We start from the raw sequence: 24242 nt of genomic DNA on the forward strand, positions 1-24242 counted from the left end.
GAAAAACAAATGTGAATTTGAAATCTTGATGGAAGAAATCTAAGTTTTCAGTGGAAGGGCCAAAATACTTGCAGTGGAGTTGCTAAGTTAAGAAAAGACATCTTGCTAGTTCCCAACAAGACACAAGTGGCACCTATCACTCCCACCTAACAAAGCCTAACAAAAAACAACAGAAAACAATTAGGCTGCTGTCTTACACAGGGCAACTCCAGGAATTATTTCAAATTAATTTATTTGGTAAAGCAAAAAGGCTAATTGTTTTCAAAGCCATGGACTCTCACAAACAAAAGTAACTAGCAACATTTTGTTTAAAACACAAGCAATTTGCAGTATCATGCTTAAAAGCACACTTGGTCTAAATTACTAGCAAAAAATCAAAGAGAAGAACAGCAACTATGGAAAAAAGGCAAACCATAACAAGCTTTATCTACCATTTGCCATGGTTTCACAAGTCCGACCTTTCCCAAGTTCTATCATTCTAGCCTGGCCTTATTTTGGCACAACAGTGACACTAAACAGTTTTCTGTTACTGCTATATACAGATAGTGAGAACTGCCACCAACTTTAAAGAACGAGTTTTTGTTCTGCTACATAATCTGTGATCAGAGAGACAGCTGCAAGGTCAAGGTAACACAGAGACACACACTCAAAAGGTAATTATCTGTTTGCAGAAGTCGCAGCCATCAGGCAGAGAAGCACTGATTTGAGTAGCCTCAAGGCAGGAAGAGATGACGGTTCCTGCTCCAAAACACTTTCACAGAAGCAGGATCTATCAAATAGTGCCTCCTTTAGATCAGGTCCCTTCAATTAGATTCAACAAAAATACTGAATCAAACTGGCTTTCTTAGACTTTGCCCACTTCTGAAAAAGTGGTTAAGATATAGTTTACCTTGTTCAACTCAACAACCAATTTACACAGAATAATGCTTTTACACAGCAGCTAATGTCTCATGGGCACATCCTAGTGGGAAGAACAATGCACTGTTATTACAGTGATGGCCCTTGGATCAGGCCGCTGGAGAAGGAGAATTGGGATCAACTTTAACTGGACCAGGCCACAAGAAAGGACTGAGCACAGCATCAGAATGCTCAACCATACCCGGTAGCTTGAACTGGGTTTAGCCACAGATGCAGCCAAATGTTCATTTAACTGATTGATTATGGAATGACCATGGTTTAGCATCACAGGAAAGCATTTAGAGTGAAAACCTGCTGTCAGAACCCTAACAAGATTTTTTTTATATATATTTCTCCACATTTTCAGGATGTGCTTTAGTCTATGCAGTCCAAAAGATCCCCAAGAGGATCTGTGATTGGGCCTAAGAAAGTCATTGGCAACATCATCATTGACTTGTGCCATCATCTTGTCGTATTTTAGACTTTTGGAATGAGCAAAACGGGTAAATTCCTCAGAAACCCAAAAGCAACAAAACAAACAAAGAACAAAACAAAAACCCCACGCCATCATGGGAAAGACTCGAGAATAGGTGCAGTTATCACTAATTTGTGTATTATGTATTTTGTGGCATACAGATCTAAATCAGCCTTTGGGGTCTGGAACTGAAATATTTAATACTGTTTTCTCTTCAAGCACATAGACTGCAAAACAAAACAGTAGAGATCCGAAATTCAGTGTTTCCTTCCAAGTATATTTCCCAGGTGGACTAAAGCAATTATGACTGCCACAGGGCTTGGGTGCATTAAGGCATGACTCAGGTTCGTTATTCTAGGGAGTCACACCATTCAGGGCAGACCATTGTTTCTTACTACTGCAGGCAGCCATATTCTAAGACTTTTTTTATAAGCTATTTAAAGATTTAACACGAGTTTATTTTATTTTTCTTCCTTCTTTGCAAAAACTTTTCTAGTGTCTAATTTATTCATACCCGAGGTATGTGCATTTGTCTATCCTTTTGAAAACTGAACAGGTCTCCCTCACCTTGTGTCATTCTTGTCAGTTTGTTTGCAAGCAGCAGTCTCCTCTCAGCAGAGCGAAGCACCCACAGCTTACACTAAGGAAAGAGCTGGGCACTTTATAGCAAGGAGCTCTGTGCATTTCAAACAAGGATATTGTGGAGGCAGCTGTCATTATTCCTGCCATGATCTAAGCCTGGGGGCCCACGGGGGAGTCCTAATACAGCTGCTTTACCAAATGTCTTTGACCTAACAAAGTTGGTGCAGAAAGTTCCTGTTGCAGCCAGATTTGGCATGCTTTGGAAAAAATCCTCCCCTCTCAACTGTGGAAAGTCCAAAATTTTATGGTGTCAATACAGGAGGTGGGGTATTTTGGGACTCCACTTCCAAAGGAGGTTCCTCTCTCAGTGCAAACAATACAGCAGGTTCTGAATAAAGTGAAGAACCCACTTTGAGACATGGCTAAGTACTTGACTTCTGCAAACAACTCCCTGCCACTAATTGAAAACTGGACACAAAGCCAGGTGACCTCCCACCCCACTCAATACACTCAGCAGGTATGCAACTCAAATTCCTCCTTTGTTACCCTCAGTCCAATGGAAGAGATGAGTTGGGAACTGTTAGGGAAGTCATTAATAATTAACTAAGGGAAGGGGGGAAAAGTTGCCTCTTTTGTTATGCTTCACTAAATTTTGTCCTTTATTCAATTACTGGTCAATTATTTTTTTAAAATCAGAATTTAAACCTCTTTCACATACTACTATCAGGGCCTACCCATCTGGTATCTATTTACCAAGAGATATACAGCATATCTGTAAGAATGAACCTTTGCTTGACAAACACAGGTTTCTCTTAGGCATTCCCTCAAGCATTCATTCATTTTAATGGTGTATGCTTCACATTGAAATTCAGCCTTGAAGATGTTAATTATTACTGGTGTTTCATTGCCCTTCTGGTGTTCTACAGCAAACCCTGATTAAATCTGTCATGTGCTTTATTACACACTGCAAAGCCTACCACGAGCAGGGTTGGTTTGGGTTTTTTTTTTCCTACCAATCAATGCTCTCAGGGTGCATACCTGGTTGACACACCTTTGAACTCACCTTGCTCTTCACCTACAGGACTTTGTCTCAGCCACTTAATCTGCTCAACTCTCACAGCCAAAGATTGTGCTTTTCACCACAAGTCTCCAAAGGTTCTGTGGTGAATAAACTTTTTACCACACGGCTTTTACCTGTGATAGGAGACCTTACAGGCTGTAGATCCCACGCTGTGTTGATACATTTGCCAACAACTGAACTCAGATACTTCCAAATTACACCAAAAAAACCCCAAACAAACAAAAAAAAACACACACAAAAAAAACCACTAAAGCCACGTAATTACTGAGAAACTTAAGGGATAAAAAAGATGACAAAATTTTTTGCTGTGATCACACACCCAGGAACAGAAGTAGAGAAAGGACAGAAGAAGAAATTCCCAATTACAACAGAGACAAATGAATTAAGCTTGCAGCCCATTAGCACTACCCTGTATTCAAATAATCTCCTAATCATCATTGCATGAAGCATGAGATGCAGCAGGAAAAGCACAGCATGTTGGCAAAACATGCTTATAAAGGGAACACCCTCATTTGCCGACCAGTGCTTCATACCCATTGTCATAAATCAGCATTAAAGCCCTGCATCCCCTCAGCCAACATAAAGCACATGCCAAATCTATTTTAGTGTTGTTCCTTTATATTATAGAATTACATGTGCAATTCACTGAGAAAATGAACATGGATTACATTCTAGTTCTTCATCTCAACATCATTCAGTACCATTTATTTCACATCAAATTCAAAGACACTTCAAGTTCCTTAGCAACAAACTCGACCAAATATACAGGGTGGCACTGCATAGAAGTGTAAAATATATAGATACAGGCAAATGTCTCCAGCATGAGGCCATCACCCAGTAATCCTGGGAGTATTCACTATTTGTACAGCCTGGGCCTGTCATCAGACAGTGCTGACCAAGTTCAGACACCAGGACAAATGCTACTCCACGAGTTTGTGCACAACTTCTGTCCCATCTGCAACAAAATATGCAGGAAGCATCTTGCCCTTCAGTGGTTGTCTTATAGATGACTTTTGAATTCAGGTTTGCATGCTTTCTCCAGATATTGGATTCAAATTAGGTCTCACTGTGCTCACAGATTGCCCACTGTGTCGAGATCCTAATATAAGCACAGCCATACCAGGTGGCAGAACTTACAAGCAAAGTGAGTGATAAGTGCTCAGCATGGGCCAGGATGACTCAGCAGGTGATCTTTAAGACTATAGATTATATATCTATCTAGACAAGTAAAGAGGGGTCCCTGAGGAGGAGGGCTGGTTGTCACCCCAGGAGGGCAGATTTTGTATTAAATAAATAATACACATTAGCAGTCTAAGAACTCATTAGTATTTTGTAAATATTTTACATATTAAATTCTCTGAATTCTAATGACACTAAGTGGGAAAGGTGAAGGCAGTGCCCAAAACTGACCTGCCAAGCACTTTGAACTTGGCCATGGAGAAGTGGCAATTTTAGATGCTGTAGGTCAACCAGCTGAGAGTGATCTTACAAAATCATGCAATAAAAAAAACTGTTGTAACTCGGTGACAAAATCATGAGAAACTTTTGATTTCTTCTTAAATAGTTTTTCCACAATTTTACTGACACACACACAAAAAGAGCTTTTAAGTTTTTTCCTCTCTCATTTTGCTGAATTTCTCTAATACAAAGTAGCTATGAAAGCAAGGAACTATTATGAGGACAGCAATTAAAGGTGCTGGAAGGAGAGAGCATAACCAACAGGATATAAAGTCACTTGGGCTGACACCCCCTTGGCCAAGTAGAACAGCTTCAAAAGGCAGAGGGGACACCAATCCCCACAGCTCAATGCCATGGGCCCCCTTCTGATAAATGGGGAGTCACAAAGTTTATTTTCTCTGCTTCACTGGGAGCCATCTGAGGGACACAATTTCATCTCAGGTTGGGTAAAGCAGACAGAACAAGAATTTCAACTTCCTTAAGCAAGTAAACTTTGAAAACAAGCAATTTTGCAGCAGGAGATAGGAAAAAGGAAAGGAAGGAGTAGGTCACTGGAAAGTTAAGTAAGGATAGAAACAGGTCAGTTAAAATAATTTTTAATAAAACGCTAACAAAGGAAGTCAGATGAGAATGCTGCAGTGTTCTACACAGAGAAATAGTCCAGTGATTAAATAAAACAAAACACCAAAGGCAAAGGATTTGACTTACTGTGGAGTCATGCCTGATCAAAAATGTTTAATTAGGACTCTGGGGCTTGTTCAAAGCCACAAGAGACAGTTTGAAATAAAATAAAGTTTTCCTAGTACCACCAAAAACTATGTTGTTACGAGCATGTTGGAGGTCAGAGAGCTTACACTGAGCTTGGAATTAAAAAGTTAAATAAAAATAAAAAAACCCTTTCTCATCTCATTTGTGTCCACATCACAGAGCATTCCCAGGAAGCCTTTGCTTGACAGCAGACCCTAAAGCAGCTTAGACCGACAGATCCTCTTGGCTTTCATTGCTCTCTGTGCCCGAGGGAGATGTAGAGGTGACCTAGAACCAGAACATTTTCAGCACCCAGTCCACATTCAAAGCTTCATAAGTTCTTCATAAAAAAAATAGGAAATCTTGGCTTTATGTAATTACATCATCTCATCCTTGTCGAGAATGCTTCCAAAACCCAGGAGTGATCATAAAATTTGGATCACTAATGAGGAGAAATCGCTTTCTGAGCTCTTCGGATGCTGCCAAAAAAGACACAGCCGTTATTGCCAAATGTTGCATTCTTTGCAATTTCTAAACAGACGTGCCTCTTCCCTGTACCAATCTTTAACTGGCTCTGATACAGTCCACTCCAGACTCACTTTACTGGAAAGGGAAAACAGAAGGAAGAAACTTAGAGACAAGAGTAAATCTGCTTCTTGCTTCCTCCAGCTCTGATGGAGCCAAGGTAGGGCCACCCTGACAGCTCACCTGGCTGTGACTGTGCATGGTGTCACCTACCCCAACCTCGCTGCCTGTTTGCACCTGCACCTCCCCAGCAGCTCTCACACCACACTGACCTCCTGGGCCAAGGCATCACACTCCCTAAAAAGTACTGGGGACACACACACCCATCCTAGAAACAGGATTCTGATAAACTGCCTGATCAAACAAGCAAGTGCCAGAGATGCCAGAGCAGTGGAGCTGGAACAGACAGAGCAGGACAAAGATAAGGGTATGCAGGTGACACACATCAGGTGACCTACAGAAAACTAATATAAGAAATACAGAATGGGTTCAATAAATGAACAGACTCCCTCTTCAAATGTACATCCAATTATTTTACCATCGATCTTTTTTTCCACAGCATTTCCCTACACCCTCCATCTGTGACCTCCTGGCAGCCTGGTGCTGTTCATCCTCACCTCCCAGGTGTCACTGTAGTACCTCACACAGATGAGGCAAGGCAGGAAGATGATTCTATGGGATGAGTGTTTTCCTCCACTTCAGCTATGCCAACGACTTGATTTGGAAAACTGTGCCCGTAAGGGTGATTTAAAGGTGTAACTTACAGCTACAGGCACATCTGTAAGCATGTTTCTGAAAACATTCCCTGGACTGGCTTTTCATCACTCTGTTAGCCATAAGCACATCATTCTACACAATGATGCAGCAGCAGCTACAAGTGACTATCTCCCACCAAAGCTGCTGTCCTCTGAAGGCTACCAAATCCTGCCCAGCCTCCCTCCCTGAGGGAGGGCAGCACATCCCTACTCACAAATGCTACAACTTCAAACACAGGCAAAGACTGCCTTCAAACATCCATCTTTTAACTCCCTAGCAACAATTCTCTTTTGTCAGAATTCTCCATGCCACTTGCACTTTTTTATTTTTACTGAGGTCTCTTCTTATAATGCTTACAAGTACACAAACAGTTTCACCTTCATCTTCAATAAGTCTTTTAAGCCTCAAAGACTAAAGATTTTCAGTACAATGATGAATTTTTCAATTGAAGGTAAAGTATGCAACAAAACTCCACTTTAAAACAAGATGCCTCAGTCTGACACTCAAGTTTGAAACAAAGTGACATTTAGGCTTTGATCCTCAATCCCAACTCACAAGTCAGCTTAGGAAACAGATCCAAAGTTATCAAGGACCAATCTCTAAATCAATTTCAAACATGACCCAAATTGTCAGTATTGCAATTAAGATCCCCTGTGCAGAGATTAACACTGTATAAATTGACATAAATTTAAATTCTCCTTCTTCAAATCTAAATTTTTACAGCCAGATCACTTGACAAACTTTCCATTTACAGTTTGGCTTCACCAGGACTCCAAGCTCAAGACTGAACTCTTGGATGCCAAGAAAGCTGCATTTTTCAGACTAACATAAATCAGGAGACTTTTTTTTTTTGCTGATGATATACGAAGATAAAAGATTCATTTGCTTTTCACATCAGTGTTGTATCTGTTTTCTCTTCTTGCCTTCCTTCAAGGAGAACTGGCAGCACCCAGCACTGCAACAGTCCCTGGGAAAGCCAAGCAGCACGTCTGCTTATGCCACTGCAGTTCTACAGCAAGGATGGGAAGATCAAAATAAAAATACCAAACAAATCCACTGCCAGTCGTGCTAGAAAAGTCCTAAGAAACTCTCCCATGGCTTCTAAGCATTCTTGGCCATCCTGTCAACTAATTACTTGTGCTTCCCAGTCACTCCTGTGCACAGGTGGAAACACCTTCCTCCTCCAGGAGGTATTGTTCCTGAATAAAATATTTCAAGAGAAAGAAAAGTAGTCAAGTACAAGACAGAAATCACAACTAAGAATAACCAGTGGTAAAACACAAACCCTAACAATATTAATCAATAATGCATCATAAAAATGCAAGCCTTAGCAGTAGAAAGTGGAATACTAAATTGCTCACAAGAAAAGATTAATATATTCCTGTCATAATGGAACTGAGTGACACATGATTGAGAATTAGGGGAATTTGTCCTTACTGCTGAAGATAAACTGCTCTCACTGTTACCTCCCAATTTAATTTGAAATATGTGTTAGCAATGATAACCCAGCCCTAAGGTGGTGACTGTCAGAATGAAAAGCACAGCAACACTGCAAAAGAATATTCATTTGCAAATTAACTAGGATATATGGCAAAAGGATACAAATGTAAATTAATAATTAAAATTTTACTTATCAGTTTATTATTCTAATACAAACTGCAGAATCTGTTGCTAGTTAGGTTGACACTTCTTAGCTGAACCCACATATGTTTCTCCTGCTCAGTCTTTCAGAAGTACAATTCCCTCCCTCCAGAAGAACCTTCTGCAGAGCAAAGAGTAAGAAGCCCCAGTGTGCAGCAGCTCCCTTTTTCCATACTTACAAAAATGTTTCTCTTGCCTTAACATCAAGCTGCAGGCAAAGCTCAGCACACTCCTATCCAGAGGTTCCAGTGGTGTTCTTTATTTCATGAAAGCATTTCTTTTAACAGTATTAAGTTCAGTAATCTCTTTAATTATACTGAAATTCTGACTCAAAAAACCCTACCTGGTGACATATTTCTCCTCAGTACTAATGCCCACTAATGGGAGTATCTGAAAATCCCACATTTTTAAAGCAAGATCAAAAAATCCAATTAGACGTGTGCTTTGATCAGCTTTTGCCTGCTCCACCACCAGTTCCAGCTCTAGAGGCACACCAACATGAACCGTAAGGAATGGCCCAGCATGGAATAGCAGGGAGTAATTTGCATGCCAGCAACACCAGAGAGAGACAAAAGAGCCAGCAGGCAGAAGAGGAAGAAGCAACAAAAGCCACGACCTTCAATGTTCTTGCATGTCACCAGCCAGCTCTGCCAGGGATCACACACTTGGAAAGCCAGTCCTGCCCCTCTGTGAACACGTGCCAGGCTATGTGTATTCACTTAGCAGAAAGTTACTGGTTGTCCTTTGAATAAATGTTCCTGATGAAATAGATTCCCCTAGTAGGGACTGTTCCTACTGCACTATGCCTTTGCTTTCTGCCCTGAAAGTGGAATTTCCTCACATTTAGCACCCAACACTGAGGAAGTCTAAGAGCCAAGGTTAACTGTAACCCATTACATAAAACATGAAACCCTTACGACCATGATGGTGGAACAAGCACAGTAAATTCCTCTCACTGCCTACCACTTGTCTCTGGGCTCCTCTGCAGCACAAGGCCATCTGTGAGGGCTGTCAGAAGAGCTTCTTCAGGAGCTGGTAAGTTAGTAGATCATAAAAATGAGTTAGCAAGCCTACTGCCAGGGAACCAAGAGATCTCAACTGCCCTGACCAACCTCCCTAGAGTTACATCTCTGTCACCAGGACCATCCCTTTCCTCACACCTTGCTTGTCCTTGTTCCACTGTCATTGTCCAAAAACATCTTCATTCTCAGTAGTAAGCCTGAAGCTGACTAGGTTGAACTCCCAGCTCTTCCAACCACATCCTGAAGTTATGGGCATATGCTAGGAAGGAGGTTAACTTTACTGTTTGGCCAGTTTACTGCAATCTGGTCTCCCAACACAGCAGATGACCCACACAAGAACAGTGCTGGGGCACAGCTCATCCCAGCACAGATGCCATGAGATGCTTGCAGAGGCAGCTCAGCCTAGTGCCCTACAGAACAGGACACTGCCTGTCCCAGGAAGGAGCCCACAGGACCAACTTACTGAGCACGAGCTCACAGTGTTGGTATAAGGCATTTCAAGATGTGCAGGGAAGAACACAAGTGGGAAGCTATGGACACCCTGTGCTTGGCTTACCATGCTGCAGACATGGGTGTATGCATCCTTACTCCAGCAGTAAGGAAAGGGTGAGTGTTTTCTCCACCCATACCTTGGAGCTCCCATGAAGCTTGTATCTGACATAAACCCATTTCAAAGAAATTGCAGAAGTGAGGTGGTAATTGGGGTCATACACAGGCCCACACTTGAGTTTGAATAAATCTGTCAGAATTATCAGTTTTGGTAGCCAGGAATTGTTTTCAGCAGTAATTTGCTTTTCTATTGTGCCGGTGGTACCCCCCACCTATGCTGAACTGTATTGGTTCAGAAAAGCTCTGTAACACACATCACTGTTGCCACTGCATGTCAGGCACACCAGACTCCTGTCCTCAAGTTCTGGTCTGCATTGTGCCTGCCACAGCTGAGTCACAGAGGTGGAGTATGCCCTGGCACTGCAGAAGAGCAAGAACTGAGATAAAAGCAAGACAGAAACCAACCACTCCTACCTGGACAGCCAATTGCTTTGGTCCCATTGATCAGGAACTCATCTTTGCACCCTCTGCTCTGGATCAATGCCCTTCACAGGAAGTCCCAGTCACACTTTAGCCATAAGTACAGAAATGTGGGGTTCTCAGATCACATTCATTTATAGCAGGACCCCTTTGCAGCTGCCTTACTTGCATATGAGACAGTGGATGCATTTGGGCCATAAATGCTCAGCTTGCAATCTTGACCTCTCAAACTTGAGTGTCACTCAGATTAGTGGCAGCCTGGGAAAACAAAGCTTCCCTGCTTCCTGGGGTCAGCCTCTTCTCCCTAAGGACCAACTTACAACACACAAAGAAAGAAGAAATTAAATAAAATCCAGGTTTTATTCCCTGAACTTGACAACGTTTTCACATGTTAGAAAACTGCAGACCCATTTGCCAAAGGGCACAGGGACAGATGGGAACTGAAAGGGCTATTACATAAATTAAGCATGTAAACACTGGTTGTCTGCTCAAAACCCAGCTCCTGTAATTTCCATGTGTGCAGCATTTGATGTGGCCACAGCATCATTCCCACATGTCCTCACTTGAAGAAGATGGGTGCACATTTCTCCAGTGTGCTACATAACTACATTGTGCTTAAAACTGCCTACAGCTAGAAAATATGACAAACATGACAGAACCCTGCTATTTCCAGCAAGGGAGTCAAATGTGAAAAAAGACACCACATGTATTTTTAGGCTATAATTGAAATTTTCAAGTGGTCCCTCTCCTGAACATTTGAACAGATGTAGTGTGCAAGCACTCTACTACCAGCCACAACTGGGGACAGAACAACATTTTTCATAATTCAATGCAAAATTAACCTGACAGATGAGCAAGAAGCAAACACCTCAACTTCAGACACAGATAAATTTTTTACCATGCTTGTTTAATTATGAGGGGGACACAGAAACTTAGAGGTTAGCAGGGGAGAGGAAAGGCAGGAAGAAATGCATTCCTAGATGCCTTGCAGTGATGACAAGAAGTCCATCTCTTCAAAATGCCTCAGCAGCTCTTAGTCCTGTGCACTTGTGGGAAACAGTCACACATGTTCAGCAAGATAGACAGGAAATGTTTTGTTTCCAAGACTGAGGTAAAAATACCCTTTCAAACATGTTAAGTAGCTCCCATTTCCCCACCTTGCACTGCATGAAGCATTACTTCCCCAGAATTAATATCCCAGAACTTCACAGGAACTGAAAAAGATGCTAGATTTAAATCTGAGGCTGCTCTGAGCAAACACATTCATGAAACGCTCTACCAAGGCTTTCTTTTTCAAGGAATGAACATCAACAATATCCCATAGGCACCACAGAAAGCACGGAGGTCTAAAAGGGAAGGATCTGGGACAGCATCAGCCAGCAGCTGCAGCCCCTCACAGAGACAGCTGATACCTTCCTGACTTTGACTTTAAAACTGCAATAAGAGAAGAATGAGCAAAGTGCAGGGACAATGTATGTTACAGAGGGACAGCGTATGTTACAGAGAGGCAATATTTTAATTTACAGCTACGTTAAACATTGGTGCATGAATAAAAACCCAGGATGCATCATGCACATCAGTCTTGCTCAACATGTAAAAGCTTTGCTGACATAGCAGGACTATAGAAAGGATACAGTTTCATTGTATGTGCTTTTTTTGTTTTTCTTCCTTATTTTAGTAAACTTAGATCTGCTGGCAAAACCTCTAGCAGACCTGGACATAGAGGTAAAAGAAAACGAAATGGGAAGACACAGTCCTTTTTTCCACATATATTGATCCAGGAAAACTTCCACTGGCAAAAGCTGTCCAAGCACAACACTATCTAGAGTAAGACACGCTTGATTCCAAAAAACAGACTTCTAAGCACAGGCGTGGCCTCCACCTCAGAGTGGTCTCATGGAGGCAACACTTTTTACAGGAGCTTTCAAAAGGAGCTCTCAGAGGCCCATGTATCTGCACCAGGAGCATTCTCCCGTCAGGAGCACTCCAAAGGACACAAGACACAACAGTCATCCTCAAAAGCAGAGAGCACACCTGGAGGGGGCTGCAGAGGTGTTACTTGGGCTGAGTGCTGGGAATTGGGTTGTGCCTCATATGTGGCTTGCACTATGGTACCTATAGGGGATTGCAAACCTCAGATCATATAAGCTCAAGAAATCCACTCTACCCCTCCAGTTTTATTCCTGAATGTGCCACGAGCCTGGTGGAAAACCATTAAACAAATCCCAGCAGCCACACCCTTCCTGACCATGCCTCAGTGTCCCTAGCTATAGAGTAAAAAAAAAGCTTGGATCTACTTTGTGGACCCTTTTGAAGCCTTCTGATTAAAGTAAGTCTTGTGTCCCAGAAGTAGATTTGGACCAAAATACTCAAAGATTTCCAGAAATGCCACTCCTAACTTGCTCCCAGTGAAAGCTTTCTACTGCAACAGACAGCAGGAAAGCACAGACTCACCATTAGCCAATATACAACACACATGGCTTGACATTCAGTAGTGTTTCCAGGCTCCCAAAATGCTGAAAAAGTACACCAGGCATAAACCATTCTGGCAAAGTAAGAGTGGTTGAGGTACAATCTGATGACAAGAGATCCCCTCACAACTGGAATGGGAGCATGAAATAAATCTCTTGATCACATCCCAGTGAATGCAGAAACAAGCAAAAGGTCTGAAGAGTACAAGAAAAACCCACTAAAACGAAGGGGGGAAAAGCCTCTGTAAAGACTGGCAGTGGGAAAAAAACCCAGCTAGTTTGGACATCCAAGAATTATGGCCTGTTTCCCTTGGTGCCCAGGCACACTGGGGGGAATGAGATGCATTTCTAGCTGCACAAAGAGTTCTCACAGTACCGTGTTACCACACTGGCTACAGCATTCTGGAGATGGATGAGGTTGTAAGGCACTGACATTATACTGATATATGGACTTCATGCATTACTAATCATGTAGATACAATAGCCCCAATGTGTATTTTTGTTTTGCATCCTCTGCAAATATTCTCTCTCTACTCTGGAAGTTTTTAAGAAAAAGTGTTCAGGAAACAGACACAGAATGGGAAAAGATTTACCAGCAGCACTGATGTGTTCTGAGAAGGAGTGAAAGAAAAAAGGAAACAAAAAGCAAACCACCAAAAAACCACAAGTTGGCTTGAGACGGCCAAATATGAAGACAATTTTAATTACACCATGTCTGTCTTATATAATCTATTTCAGCTAATTTAGTATCACAAACGAGTTTTATCTCAAAATAGTTAATAGCCCTAGAAGCCCCAACTTTTTCCCAGTTTTTTCTTTAATGCAGTTACATTTTTGCTACTGCACCAGAATATTAATAGCCTTTTCAGCATGAGACAGAGAAGCTCTACAGCAGGACAAGACAGCTTCGATCCTATTGATGATCTGCATGCTGATGGTTACATACAGCTTGTCTGTCAATGCAATTTCTACTGGAGCTATTGAAAATAGGCAGCATCCCTCTCAATACTTCACACACGCATCTCTATAGGACATAAACCTTCCATTCTCTTGACTGTAGAAAGGACAAGTGGGAAAACAGACATGCAAAGCTGTTGTTCTGTATACTGGTCTGTAGGAAGACAGAGGGACAAATTCTGCTCTTCATTACGGTACCTTTGATCCAGAATTGATGTAACCTAGTCAATGGAACTGACCCAGATCTACAGGGGAGAAACAGTTCAGGGCTCCAGCCAAGACTGCAATCCTATATTTCTACCTCCAAGGGGAATGTATGTCCTTTGTGCAATCCAAAATCCTCTGCTCTAGCACAGTAGACCTCTTTACTCACTAAAATCAATGGAAAAGCAACCACAGTCTCCTCCAGTCCATTATGCAGACCTCATGCCATCCACCCATCAGCAAATTCAAACCACTCACTGTACTGCTTTCAGAAAAAAAATATTAAAATGATAAAAACTTATTGCTTGCCCAAAACAAAACCCCAAACCCAACATCCTAGCAGCGTGCCACGTTCACTCCATCTGAGCTTCCCTAACCTTGCCACAAAGGACAAGACTGATTTGGAAAGAGAAGGAATGTGGAGAGGCAGAGATTATCTGGCACAGTCCACAGGACTGCCAGTGCCACGGTGGCAGGAACTCTGCACAATGTCCAGCTGATTGATCCTGCAACAATTAATAAAACCAGCAATGCATGGGAGTGCACGTGTCCACAGTCACCCTTGCAGTCCATCACACTCTGGTGTACTGCCTCAGTGATTAGCAATTATTTCAACATCATAATTACGTGCACACATACACATGCTTAATTCTAAAGATAAAACGCTTATCACCATCTGGAAACTCAAATGCATTTTAGAAGTTAATCAAGACCAAAATACATAATCAAGACAGGCTTTATCGGTTTTGTATTTATGACCCCAACTGACACATTTTATTAATCACCAAGTGTTTAAAAAGTGTTAAGGCCCTCCTCCTCAGTTACTATAAATTTTCTATTACCACTTCCAACACAGGCTGTAAAAATACAGATTACTAGAAGGACATATTCGGCTCCTGGTACCCACCAGCGTGGGTGCAGAATGTGCTATTCCGTGTCAGGTCACTTCAGATAATACAGACATTTTTGTTCTGCCTGCATACCAATCAGCTTTAAAGCACTATAATGCAAATAGTCTTTAAAAGGATTTTAACTCCCTAAAGCTCTTTGTTTTAAGACAAGGTATTACAGTAAAGATCATCCATGAGATCCAATTATAGTCACCTTATTAATTATATGTCTACCTTGTCTAATTCAAAAATCCCTACAAGCTATCCATCTTGAAGTTTTTGATTTCTTTATACAATCATTTTTCAGCAAAAGAACCCGTGAAAATGGCTAGCTACAATGTCATTTATTGAATTAATTCAGAAGGCATTACCCTAAGGGTCCTGAAACCCACCTTTTTAACATCTACAAAATGTATCTTGATTGTCCATGTCTTAAAAATGAATTTAAAAAAAATTAAAAAGAATCCCACAGTTCTCTGCTTTTTACAGAGTACAATGTGTTTGAGAAGTAGATTAAAATCCAACAAAGCCTTTTATTCCTTGTGGATTTTATATGTGGACTCTGCAATTAAAATCTATGTCTCCTACCACTCAGTCAAATAACATAAAAAGACACAATCTTTTATTATTAAGAAGACTAAGGAGGGCATATTTTAGCCCAAGACAATGCTCGAAGCAGCAGCAGCAGTTCCTTTGCATATTGAGCACAGATGAGGATGAGATCCTGCTCTTTTACCTCCTAGAGAAGAGAGAGAAAGAGAGGCCTGATCCTGCAAAACCACACATCGATCACTTCAGTCACATCCTTGAAACCAGGGCTACCTCTCCCTGCCAAACGAAGGGCAGACAACATTTACAGCACGCGAGCCCTTGGCACCCGTTTTGGCACGGTGCAGTCCACCCGTGTCCATGGCATTTGCTGCAGACAGCTTCCATCTCCCAAACCCTCGGAATCGCAGCACTGTGAGAAATTCTGCTCAATTGCATTGTTTGTATTTTCCATTTCCCCCAGCGCCTTCTTTTACGTTTTTTCATAGGAGTGTGAAGCCATAGCAGCAGTGATTGATGGTGATGGAGCAAAGTCATCCCTCAGTGTCTACAGCCTGGCACAAACAAGATGAGGGCTACCTTGAAGAGGCACTCTTACTGTTTAAACTGATACACTGACAAACCATAAAAATCCTTGCTCTTCTACAACCTACAAAGAATTGATAAAATCATTCCTCTCTCAACCTGGATGTTTCCAAATGTGTAAGTTAAGAGAGAGTATCAGAAAGGAGAAACCACACTTACTACTAATTTCAGTTAGTAAAATAACAAAGGCACCCATGTGGAAGCCTTGGCACTTCTGGGATTTCTTTTAATAACAAAGAACTTCATAGTCCTTACAGCAGCCTTGTCAGGAGAAAAAGGTTTGCGCTTTAGAAATCACTGCATTTGGACTACCTGGGCCACCAACTACAAATTTCGTAGGAGGTGGGAAGATGAGTGAGTGCATGTGCACATTCACACACATTTGTGTGCAGAGCCCTCTTTTTTTTTTTTTTTTTTTTTCTTTTTTTTTTTTTTACAGTCAGCACTTTATAAGTACTCATACTCAGCTTTTTTAATGCATAGATTCAAATTTGTCAGGGGAAAAGACATGAAATACTAAGTTTCCAAATCTAGCCTCAATGTCAGGCAGTGTGTTCTAATGAACATTTTCCTTCAAATGTTCCAGTGGCAGCCATCTAATTTTATTTCTTTTAAATAGCATCCCCTTCTGATGCTTGTAACCTAAATGTTAATACCTCATTCAAGACCTCATCTCTAATGTGTAAAATTAATATGGCCAAAGGAAGGCTGTCATCCGCTTTCGTAGCCAACACTGGGCACAGTTTAAAAAGCAACCAAAAAAAGCATTACTATTTTAAAATAATTTTTAAAACCCTGGATATTTAAATGTTAAATGCATAAGGCAGTGAAATTTCTTTATACAAGGAAGCCTCCCTTGACTCCTATGGACACAAAGTTTCCTTGCTGCAAATTAACAAATTCTTGTACTGCACCTATTTATACCATGCTGTTATCCAAAGTCCTGTCAGCATATCACAGAAATGAGAGTCCTGTCATCCAGTGTGGCTCTCTGAGGCCTGCTACCACAGAGCTTTTCAATCTCTGAGCACCTAGAGTTGAACCAGTAAAACATACCAGCTCCCACAGACATGCCTGCAGTTCCCATTTTGTGTCTGAGGGGCTCCCCACCAGCCTGCAGGGATCAGATATCACAGAAAGGGCAGAGCAGAGGATGCACACTGCCACGGGATAGTCAGCACCCTCATTCCTTTATTCCTTATGGATAAGTGCTCCTAATCTGTGCACAGGTTGCTTTCCATTAAGTAATTCCTAGGGATGCTACAGGTGTTGTGACAGCCCCAGTGAGGAGGTAGCTGAAATCTAACATAGGCCATTCATATGGAAACCTCCAATTTCAGTTTCACAGAAGGGAATGGACCTATTCCAGACAATTTCCCCAACAGCTAACTCCTTATGAAGGATGTGGAGAGGGCAAGAAAACAAACCACATTCATTGATCAGCATTACATGAAAAGTGGAGGGTGATAACATGACACAAGAAAAGTGACTCAGAGTCCAAGGGTATATGCAGTAAAATTTCAGGTGCCAAAGAATTACATGAAAGGAGGAACGTGCTGTATCCTCTGCTGATTACATTCACAAAATTGAAATTCAAGAAAATCCCTGTGTCTGGAGGCATTAACCAGAGATAATTAGAAACTGAATTCTTTCACTGGTTTGCTGTAGTCTCTGGTGGTCTCACCTTCTAGTGAAGAGCACGAGGCTTGTGCCAGAAACACCACTTTGTCACATGCAAGCATTCTGCCCATAACAAAAGGACGCTATCTATAACGTGGCTACTGAAACACAAATAACAAGGAATTAACTGAACTCGGTCAGAATTGCAACTGTAAGGAAAAACACCTCGTCCACAAAGACCCTACATGAATGGGCTACAGGGAACAGGAACATCCAACAAAATATGAACATGCTTTGAAATGTTATCCTTGTAAGATTGTAGGTGGCTGCTGAATCTAAGTAACCCACCACAGACATGTCTTCATCCTTATCCTGGACATGCCAGGTCTACATAAGTACATCACTCCTGACCTTAATTTCATCCCTTTAATGTGAAAGGGAAAACTCCTTCTCTTTTCATTGATTTCAACTGGGCCCTTCATCCATGCATCTTATGCTTCATTTTATGTATGTTGACACTTCAACAAGTCACACACAGAACTCAAACGTTTGCTTTGAATAGCACAAACAATCAGAAAGAAAAACCATCAGATTAAAATCATTGTGTCCCCCATCCTAGTCCTTAACTCCCTCAGGATCAACTTGGAGTTGGTACATAATACATATGCATCAGCCCAAAAGGCTTGAGAGGAAAAAAACTGTGCTGGAATGACATTCACACAAGGACAACTGCAGCAGCTTTGTCAGGCAGGATTTGATGTAGTACATCTGGCAACAGAGTCAAACAAAATACAGTAGTGCTGGCTTTGGAAAACGTAACATGAATCTAATTTCTTCCAATTGTCTGAACCACTTTTAGAGTTAATTACATGGTACAGTACAAGATAAACTACCTGCCACTTCTGAAAAGTAATGGAAACAATTTTAGAATTCAGAAAGATGCTCATATTTCTGAATATGAAATAAAAATGGGATACTACTTGTACCAAATCAATTGTATAAATTTGTTCATAAAAAGGCAGGGGGCATTTTGGCTCTGTGCTGTTTTGCTAAGTTCAAAACAAAGCTTCCATGCACACGAACTTTATCTCTGAAAAAGTTACTTAAGCTAAATCATGACACTTTACATCTGTGAATAGAGTGTCAGTGCTCTGAAAGTTAGTACATACTTTCCCAATATTGATACACAGTAATAAAAAAAAAAATAAAAGCTTATAAAAACCTACATGGTAGAAAATGTAACAGTGGAGTAATAAATAGCCTGATGAGTTAAAATGTGATAAGACATGACTGCGACATAATTATCCAGGTAATTTTGCTTGAACACATTCAGAGACAGATTTTTATTTCTTCAGTTCAGCAAGCAGTTGTTGCAAAAACCTAAACTCACTTGCACTGCCATAGAAAAAGTTGCTCTTCTAATAAGAATAATATTCACTAACCAGGAAGATTTTCACAAGATACACAGAGTAGTTTAACTCCCAACTTAAGGCAGCTCCAGACTACCAGTCCCTTTGAGAAGAGTGACCAGAGTAGGCTTGTTCACACTGATGACAGCTCCATGGAAATCTATGAAAAGCTTTTATAGTGACACCAACAAATAGATACAGCACACGGCAGGGTTTCTGGGGGATGGATTTCATTGCATGCAATTAAATGAGGGCCAGTTTCTTGTGGCTGTCAAATGAACTCCATTTCTCTGTATCCCAAACAGAATAATTTAAAACCAGTATATAGGGTCCATCAAAGCAACGCCACACACCCAACTGCCTTGCAGATCTCATTCTCCTTTGTAAGCAAGAGAGAAAGTGCGGATCAATTGCAAGATAGGAGACTGCTGCATTGATTTTCAAACAGAATCTGCCATCAAAACCAATGGTGAGCCTGTCTTCAGACATAAGGAGAAAAATTTCCTGTGGTCTGAGTTGTTCTGATATTTGAGCAAAGGTAGGCACCAGCTCTCAGTCATACTGTGCTGCGTATGTAACAGAGATGATCACGGACATGAGGCAAGTCTGATCTGTGGGATCTAACCTTTGTTAGCATCCAGAGGAGAGCAGTACAAGTCTAAAACAGGAGATAGAAAATTGAGGAAAAAAAAATGCAAGCGGGAGGGGTGGGAGGGGAATCAGGTTTTAGAATAGTTTAGCTTCATAAACCTGTCTGAGGTAAGATAAAGATAATATTAATTATCCTGTCTCTGCGAGGAATTTTCCACCTTGGCGGATCCTAACACACCACCAGTGTGACCCTCAGCCCGGCAGAGCAGCTCCTGCCTCCACCGGGTGACTCAGAGTCCCCTGCTCACTGCAGCTGGGAAGTCTAGAGAACAAAGCAAACACATCTGGGAAAGTGTAGGCAGGCTAAAGACTAGTGAGCAAACTGATTTCACGGGAAATGCAGCAGATAAAACTATGATAGGCTGTCACATAAAACCCCAAGCCTGACCTATTTCACGCAGACAGAAGTTCCAGGAGCATGGAGCAATAATCAGCTTGCACTCAGTTATCTAGATAGCACATGACAGGAGAGTGAAGGGGAAAAATATTTGGAGCAAAAGAGACAGGGAAAATCAGCTATATATTGTTATATCTCCAGATATAGCAAACACTGCAGCATGGGAGTTTTTTTCCAGAAAAGGCTAGACAGGCAATGGGAAAACACACCAAAGTCCCCACAACCAATTCTTCCCTCAGGAACAAACATAGCCCTAGATAAGCCACAACAGCCAGGATCAGCTCCAAAGTTTTCTTTACAGTGGTCCTGAGCACTGGAGAGCTGCATAATTCACCTTCCCTCAACAACAACTGGTTGGGGAACCTGACTTGGAAAGGTGGGTTCCCAGCTCACAGGCAACCTCTGACAAAACTCAGACAATGCAAAGGTGCAATAACCAAATAGCACATTTACAGCTGGCTTCTCAACAAAGAATGGGTAAACAGCCAAAAAGAGAAAAAAAAAGAGTAAAAACCATCTGATTTCCTTCTAGTATGCATGTGTTGGTATTTGAGATGCAGCACAAGGGATACATCATATTCTTTTGCAAAGATAAGGTTAAGCTCATCTTCCCAGTTTCAAGCATTGGGTGTGTTTGGGTTTTTTGCTTGTTTGTTTTTAAAAAAGGTTTCTGTTAACTATGTAGTTTTCTTATTTTTTCATCCTAAAGTAAAAAAGCCATCAGCAGAAATTTGTCTCTCACACTTCTAACGTGAGTTCCATATTGAGATCTCTGAAAATGGAAATTCCCCTCTAACAGATAAAGATTTATCTTAACCCAGAGAGGGTGGGACTCATCATCTGGTGGCCCTCTAGCATCTTTCACCTTCACTTTCTCTCACTTGAAACTGATGAGAAAGCTTTGTAAGCAGCCTCCTGAAATTCAGCGAGAGAACTCTGGGGTTCAAGAAACTCACAGTAAGGTTGTTGAGGACTTCTCTGAAAACCTTATTTTCTTTCCAAAAGGTTTGGGTGGGAATTTTTCATCTAATTCTGATTGCAAAGTGCCTCTGCTAGAGAGCATGGTAAGCTACTAGCAACAGTGGCACTGGCAAGCCAGAGATGAGAGACAGCTCCCCCCTGCAACCATCCAAAGGCATGCTTCAGTGGAGACCACCTGGAATTTAGAACACCCTCCAACAACCAAAAGGACATGAATCAAGATCTTGAAAGTTCTTAATACCTCCAGTCCTGGCATACACTCTGCCCAGGATCTGGCTCCAGTGAATTCTGACACACAGGAAGGGTTACAAGCACATCTTACAAAAAGGACTTAATTCCTAAAAATGATCCACTACGCGATGTATATGACATTGACAGGTCTGCCACCTCCCTCTCTCCTGACCCTTCAAGAACTCTACATTGCTTTATCACTTGCACTACCAGGATGGTAACATGTACAATGGCATAACAGATAGCTGGGAGAGCAGCTGTCTGAGCCTTACAAACCGTGTGTAACCCAAGTGGGGACACCATGCAGGACTAGAGCAGGGGCAGGGCTCGAGAGCTTCCCAGCAGTTTCCACTATGGAAACAGCCCAGCCAAAAAAACAGAAAAAAAAAATCAGAATCAGTTACGATCAAAAAAGCACAATAAGGGTTGTGATTTCTTTATTTCCAGATCTACTCCACTCACACTAACAACCTAAATATGCGTCACACAGAAAATGGGTGCACGTTATTCTCCCAGAGATTTCACAGCATTGCATTCTCTCCTTGGAGTTTATGCTAAATCCTTTGAACTGTACTAAAATCTCAGCCTATTTATAGCCTCACAACACAATGAATATAAAGCCATAATCTCCAACAATTAACTACAGAGCATATTGAGAATTCTTAAAAGACAATTTTTCTACATTAAAAAATTCACAGAAGAATATTTACCTAATCTCTCACCTACTGCATGATTTGCATTCCAGCAGTACAATTCACCTGAAACAAGGGGAAATAAGAAGTCTTGGCCAAATTTTCTAAATATGCGTGCAAATTATATTATCTGGGGAACTCCACCAATTAAAATATCACATCACACTTCTATTAAATTGGTGAAGCTATGTTACAACCCATAATTCTGCACAGTGCATTGAAGACCAGAAATAAAGCCTTCCCTAGGTCTGCAAAGGACTGAGCACTCCTTGTGAAACCAGTTAGCATGGAGCAGACATAGCAGGAAAGAGAATAAATATGCTAATTTTCCCAAGAAGTTGGCAGATATTAACACAGGTGGGCACCATACAAGAACACATTCATCAAGCAAATTATACCAGCTCCGGAGGAGCAGGCAGCTGATAGAAAAACACCAAACAGGACTTGGCTTCACCACAGAACAGCAGATCTACTGATTCCTAATTCTATCACTGCACTGAGCCACTACCATTTGATGAAAAACTCTCCAAAAACTTTAAGGAAAAAAAAAAAATCGCTTCTCATAGAATCATTTAGGTTGGAAAAAACCTCTGAGTGCAACCACTAACCCAGCACGGCCAAGTCCACCACTAAACTATATCCCTAAGTGCCACATACACATATGGCAACTCTGGTGGCCACAAACAGGGAAAGAAAGAGTCAATCTGAATAGATCCTTTTCCCTTTTACTAGGCTGCAATTCTCTTATCAGCTACAGCTATATGCCTGCAGCCAGGACGCTTGAGAGCTGGCAGTAGACAATAACAGGTACGGCTGGGAACACTCGCCTGCTGAGGAGCGTGGCCAGTCTGCCAGCTACAGCTGCTGGCCCATTGCAAGGTATCACTCCCTCTTACCAGCCTCGCTCCTCTACTCAGCTGTCAGATCCCTCCAAAAAGACACTGCAAGTGCAATTCCCACGTCATTTCCCAGGCAGAAAGGGGAAAAAGTGAGACAGACAGAGCAAAATGAATTTATTTTTTTTTTTGCCATGCTGGACAAATTTCACTAAGCTGCGCAAGGCATCAATGAGGGGTCTGTGCACACAGCTGACACCGCATGAAGTTTCCACAGCCCAATCCCACCTTTGTGTGAATCAGCAGCTGATCTACGTGGGACTTCCCTGGGAGCCAGCATCTGCTGCCCCCGGCAGAACTCCGTCCCTAGGATGAGGGAAATCGAAAAGCTGAAGTCGCATTAGGTACCCGGGAGCATGGATCCCAGGTGATCCCTGCACCCCTGCCCGGCGCTCCGCACCCTGCGTCCCTGCGGACATCCGTGCCCAGGCAGCGGCTCCACCCGGAGCAGCTCGGCCGCCCGAACAGCGGGACACGGCGGGAGCGGGCAGGGATGGCCCGGCCCGGGCAGCCGCCCCCGCCGCTCCGCACAACTCGGGCAAGCCAGCGCGGAGCTACCGCCGACCGTGGTGGGTGCCCTTGCTCGGCCGCGGCGTCCCTGACGCTTCTGAAAACGAAAAGCTGGGAAGACGAAGGCCCGCGAACCCCGATGGGAGAAGGGACCTGGGGTTCCGCTCCCGGCGGGGGGGACCCGCGGGGACCGGGCAGCTCCCGGCACCGCTCAGCCACGATGCGCTCGCCAGCCGCTGCCGTCTCCCGTCCCCCTTCACCAAATGCACGACATAAGGCGAAAAATAACAAAATTCTTAAACAGACCAACTTTCCTCCCTCCCACGGTAAGTTTCCTGCGGGGGGCGAGGCGACCTTCCCGCGCCCGCAGCCGCCGAGCCCCGCGCCTGCCGCAGCGGCGCCGAGAGCCGGGGCCGGCGGCAGCCAGCGACGGCTCCCGGGGCGCCCGCCACCTGCGCCGGCGGGGAGCGGGGCGGGCGCTGCCCTCCGCGGGGCCGGTGGCGCCGGTACTGTTGCGGTGCCCTACCTGGGTGCAACATACTTTGGAAATAGAAGATGACGAGGATGAAGGAGCCCACGGAAGTGACCAGGACCATCCTGCACACCCGGTTCATCCTCATTACTTCCAGCACCGCCGGCTTCATGGCGTTGTCCGGCGGCGCAGAAAGGGCGGCGGAGCGCGCAGGGCTGGCGCTGGGAGCCGCTCCGCGCCCGCCCCGCGCCGAGGAGCCGCCGCCGGAGGATGCCCGGGCGCTCGCGCCCCGCGCCGGGGGGCGTTAATGCCGCGCTGGGCGTGACCACGCCGCGCGCCAGGCGGAGGGGCGCTCTGTGCGCGCGGGGGGGAGGCGGGCCAGGCGGGGAGCCGGGGCGGAGCGCCCCCCCCCCCCTCGCCAAGGGCAGAGATGGTCCCGCCCGGCGGCGGCGGCGGGCGGGGACGAGCCGGGCGGCCCCGAGGGGCTGCGGGGCCGCGCCCCGGCCTCTCACGG

The 24242-nt window shown here is 43.2% G+C and overlaps 1 protein-coding gene across 2 annotated transcripts in view; it reads right to left on the reverse strand.

Annotated features, from left to right (window-relative positions):
• The window catches only part of CHST11 (carbohydrate sulfotransferase 11), a 158027-nt gene extending 134078 nt beyond the window's left edge, over nt 1-23949 (reverse strand). Inside the window, exon 1 of one of the 2 annotated variants that reach the window (XM_014876954.2) lies at nt 23798-23949. In XM_014876954.2, coding sequence (XP_014732440.1) covers nt 23798-23900 — 103 coding nt within the window. In that variant the 5' untranslated portion in view covers nt 23901-23949. Of the gene's footprint in view, nt 1-23782 lie in introns of both variants that reach the window. The other variant, XM_014876953.2, reaches the window with a different exon arrangement.
• Between the last annotated feature and the right edge of the window lie 293 nt (nt 23950-24242).

Source organism: Sturnus vulgaris, chromosome 5, assembly GCF_052056855.1.
Source record: "Sturnus vulgaris isolate bStuVul1 chromosome 5, bStuVul1.hap1, whole genome shotgun sequence".
In the NCBI taxonomy this organism is placed as follows: domain Eukaryota; kingdom Metazoa; phylum Chordata; class Aves; order Passeriformes; family Sturnidae; genus Sturnus; species Sturnus vulgaris.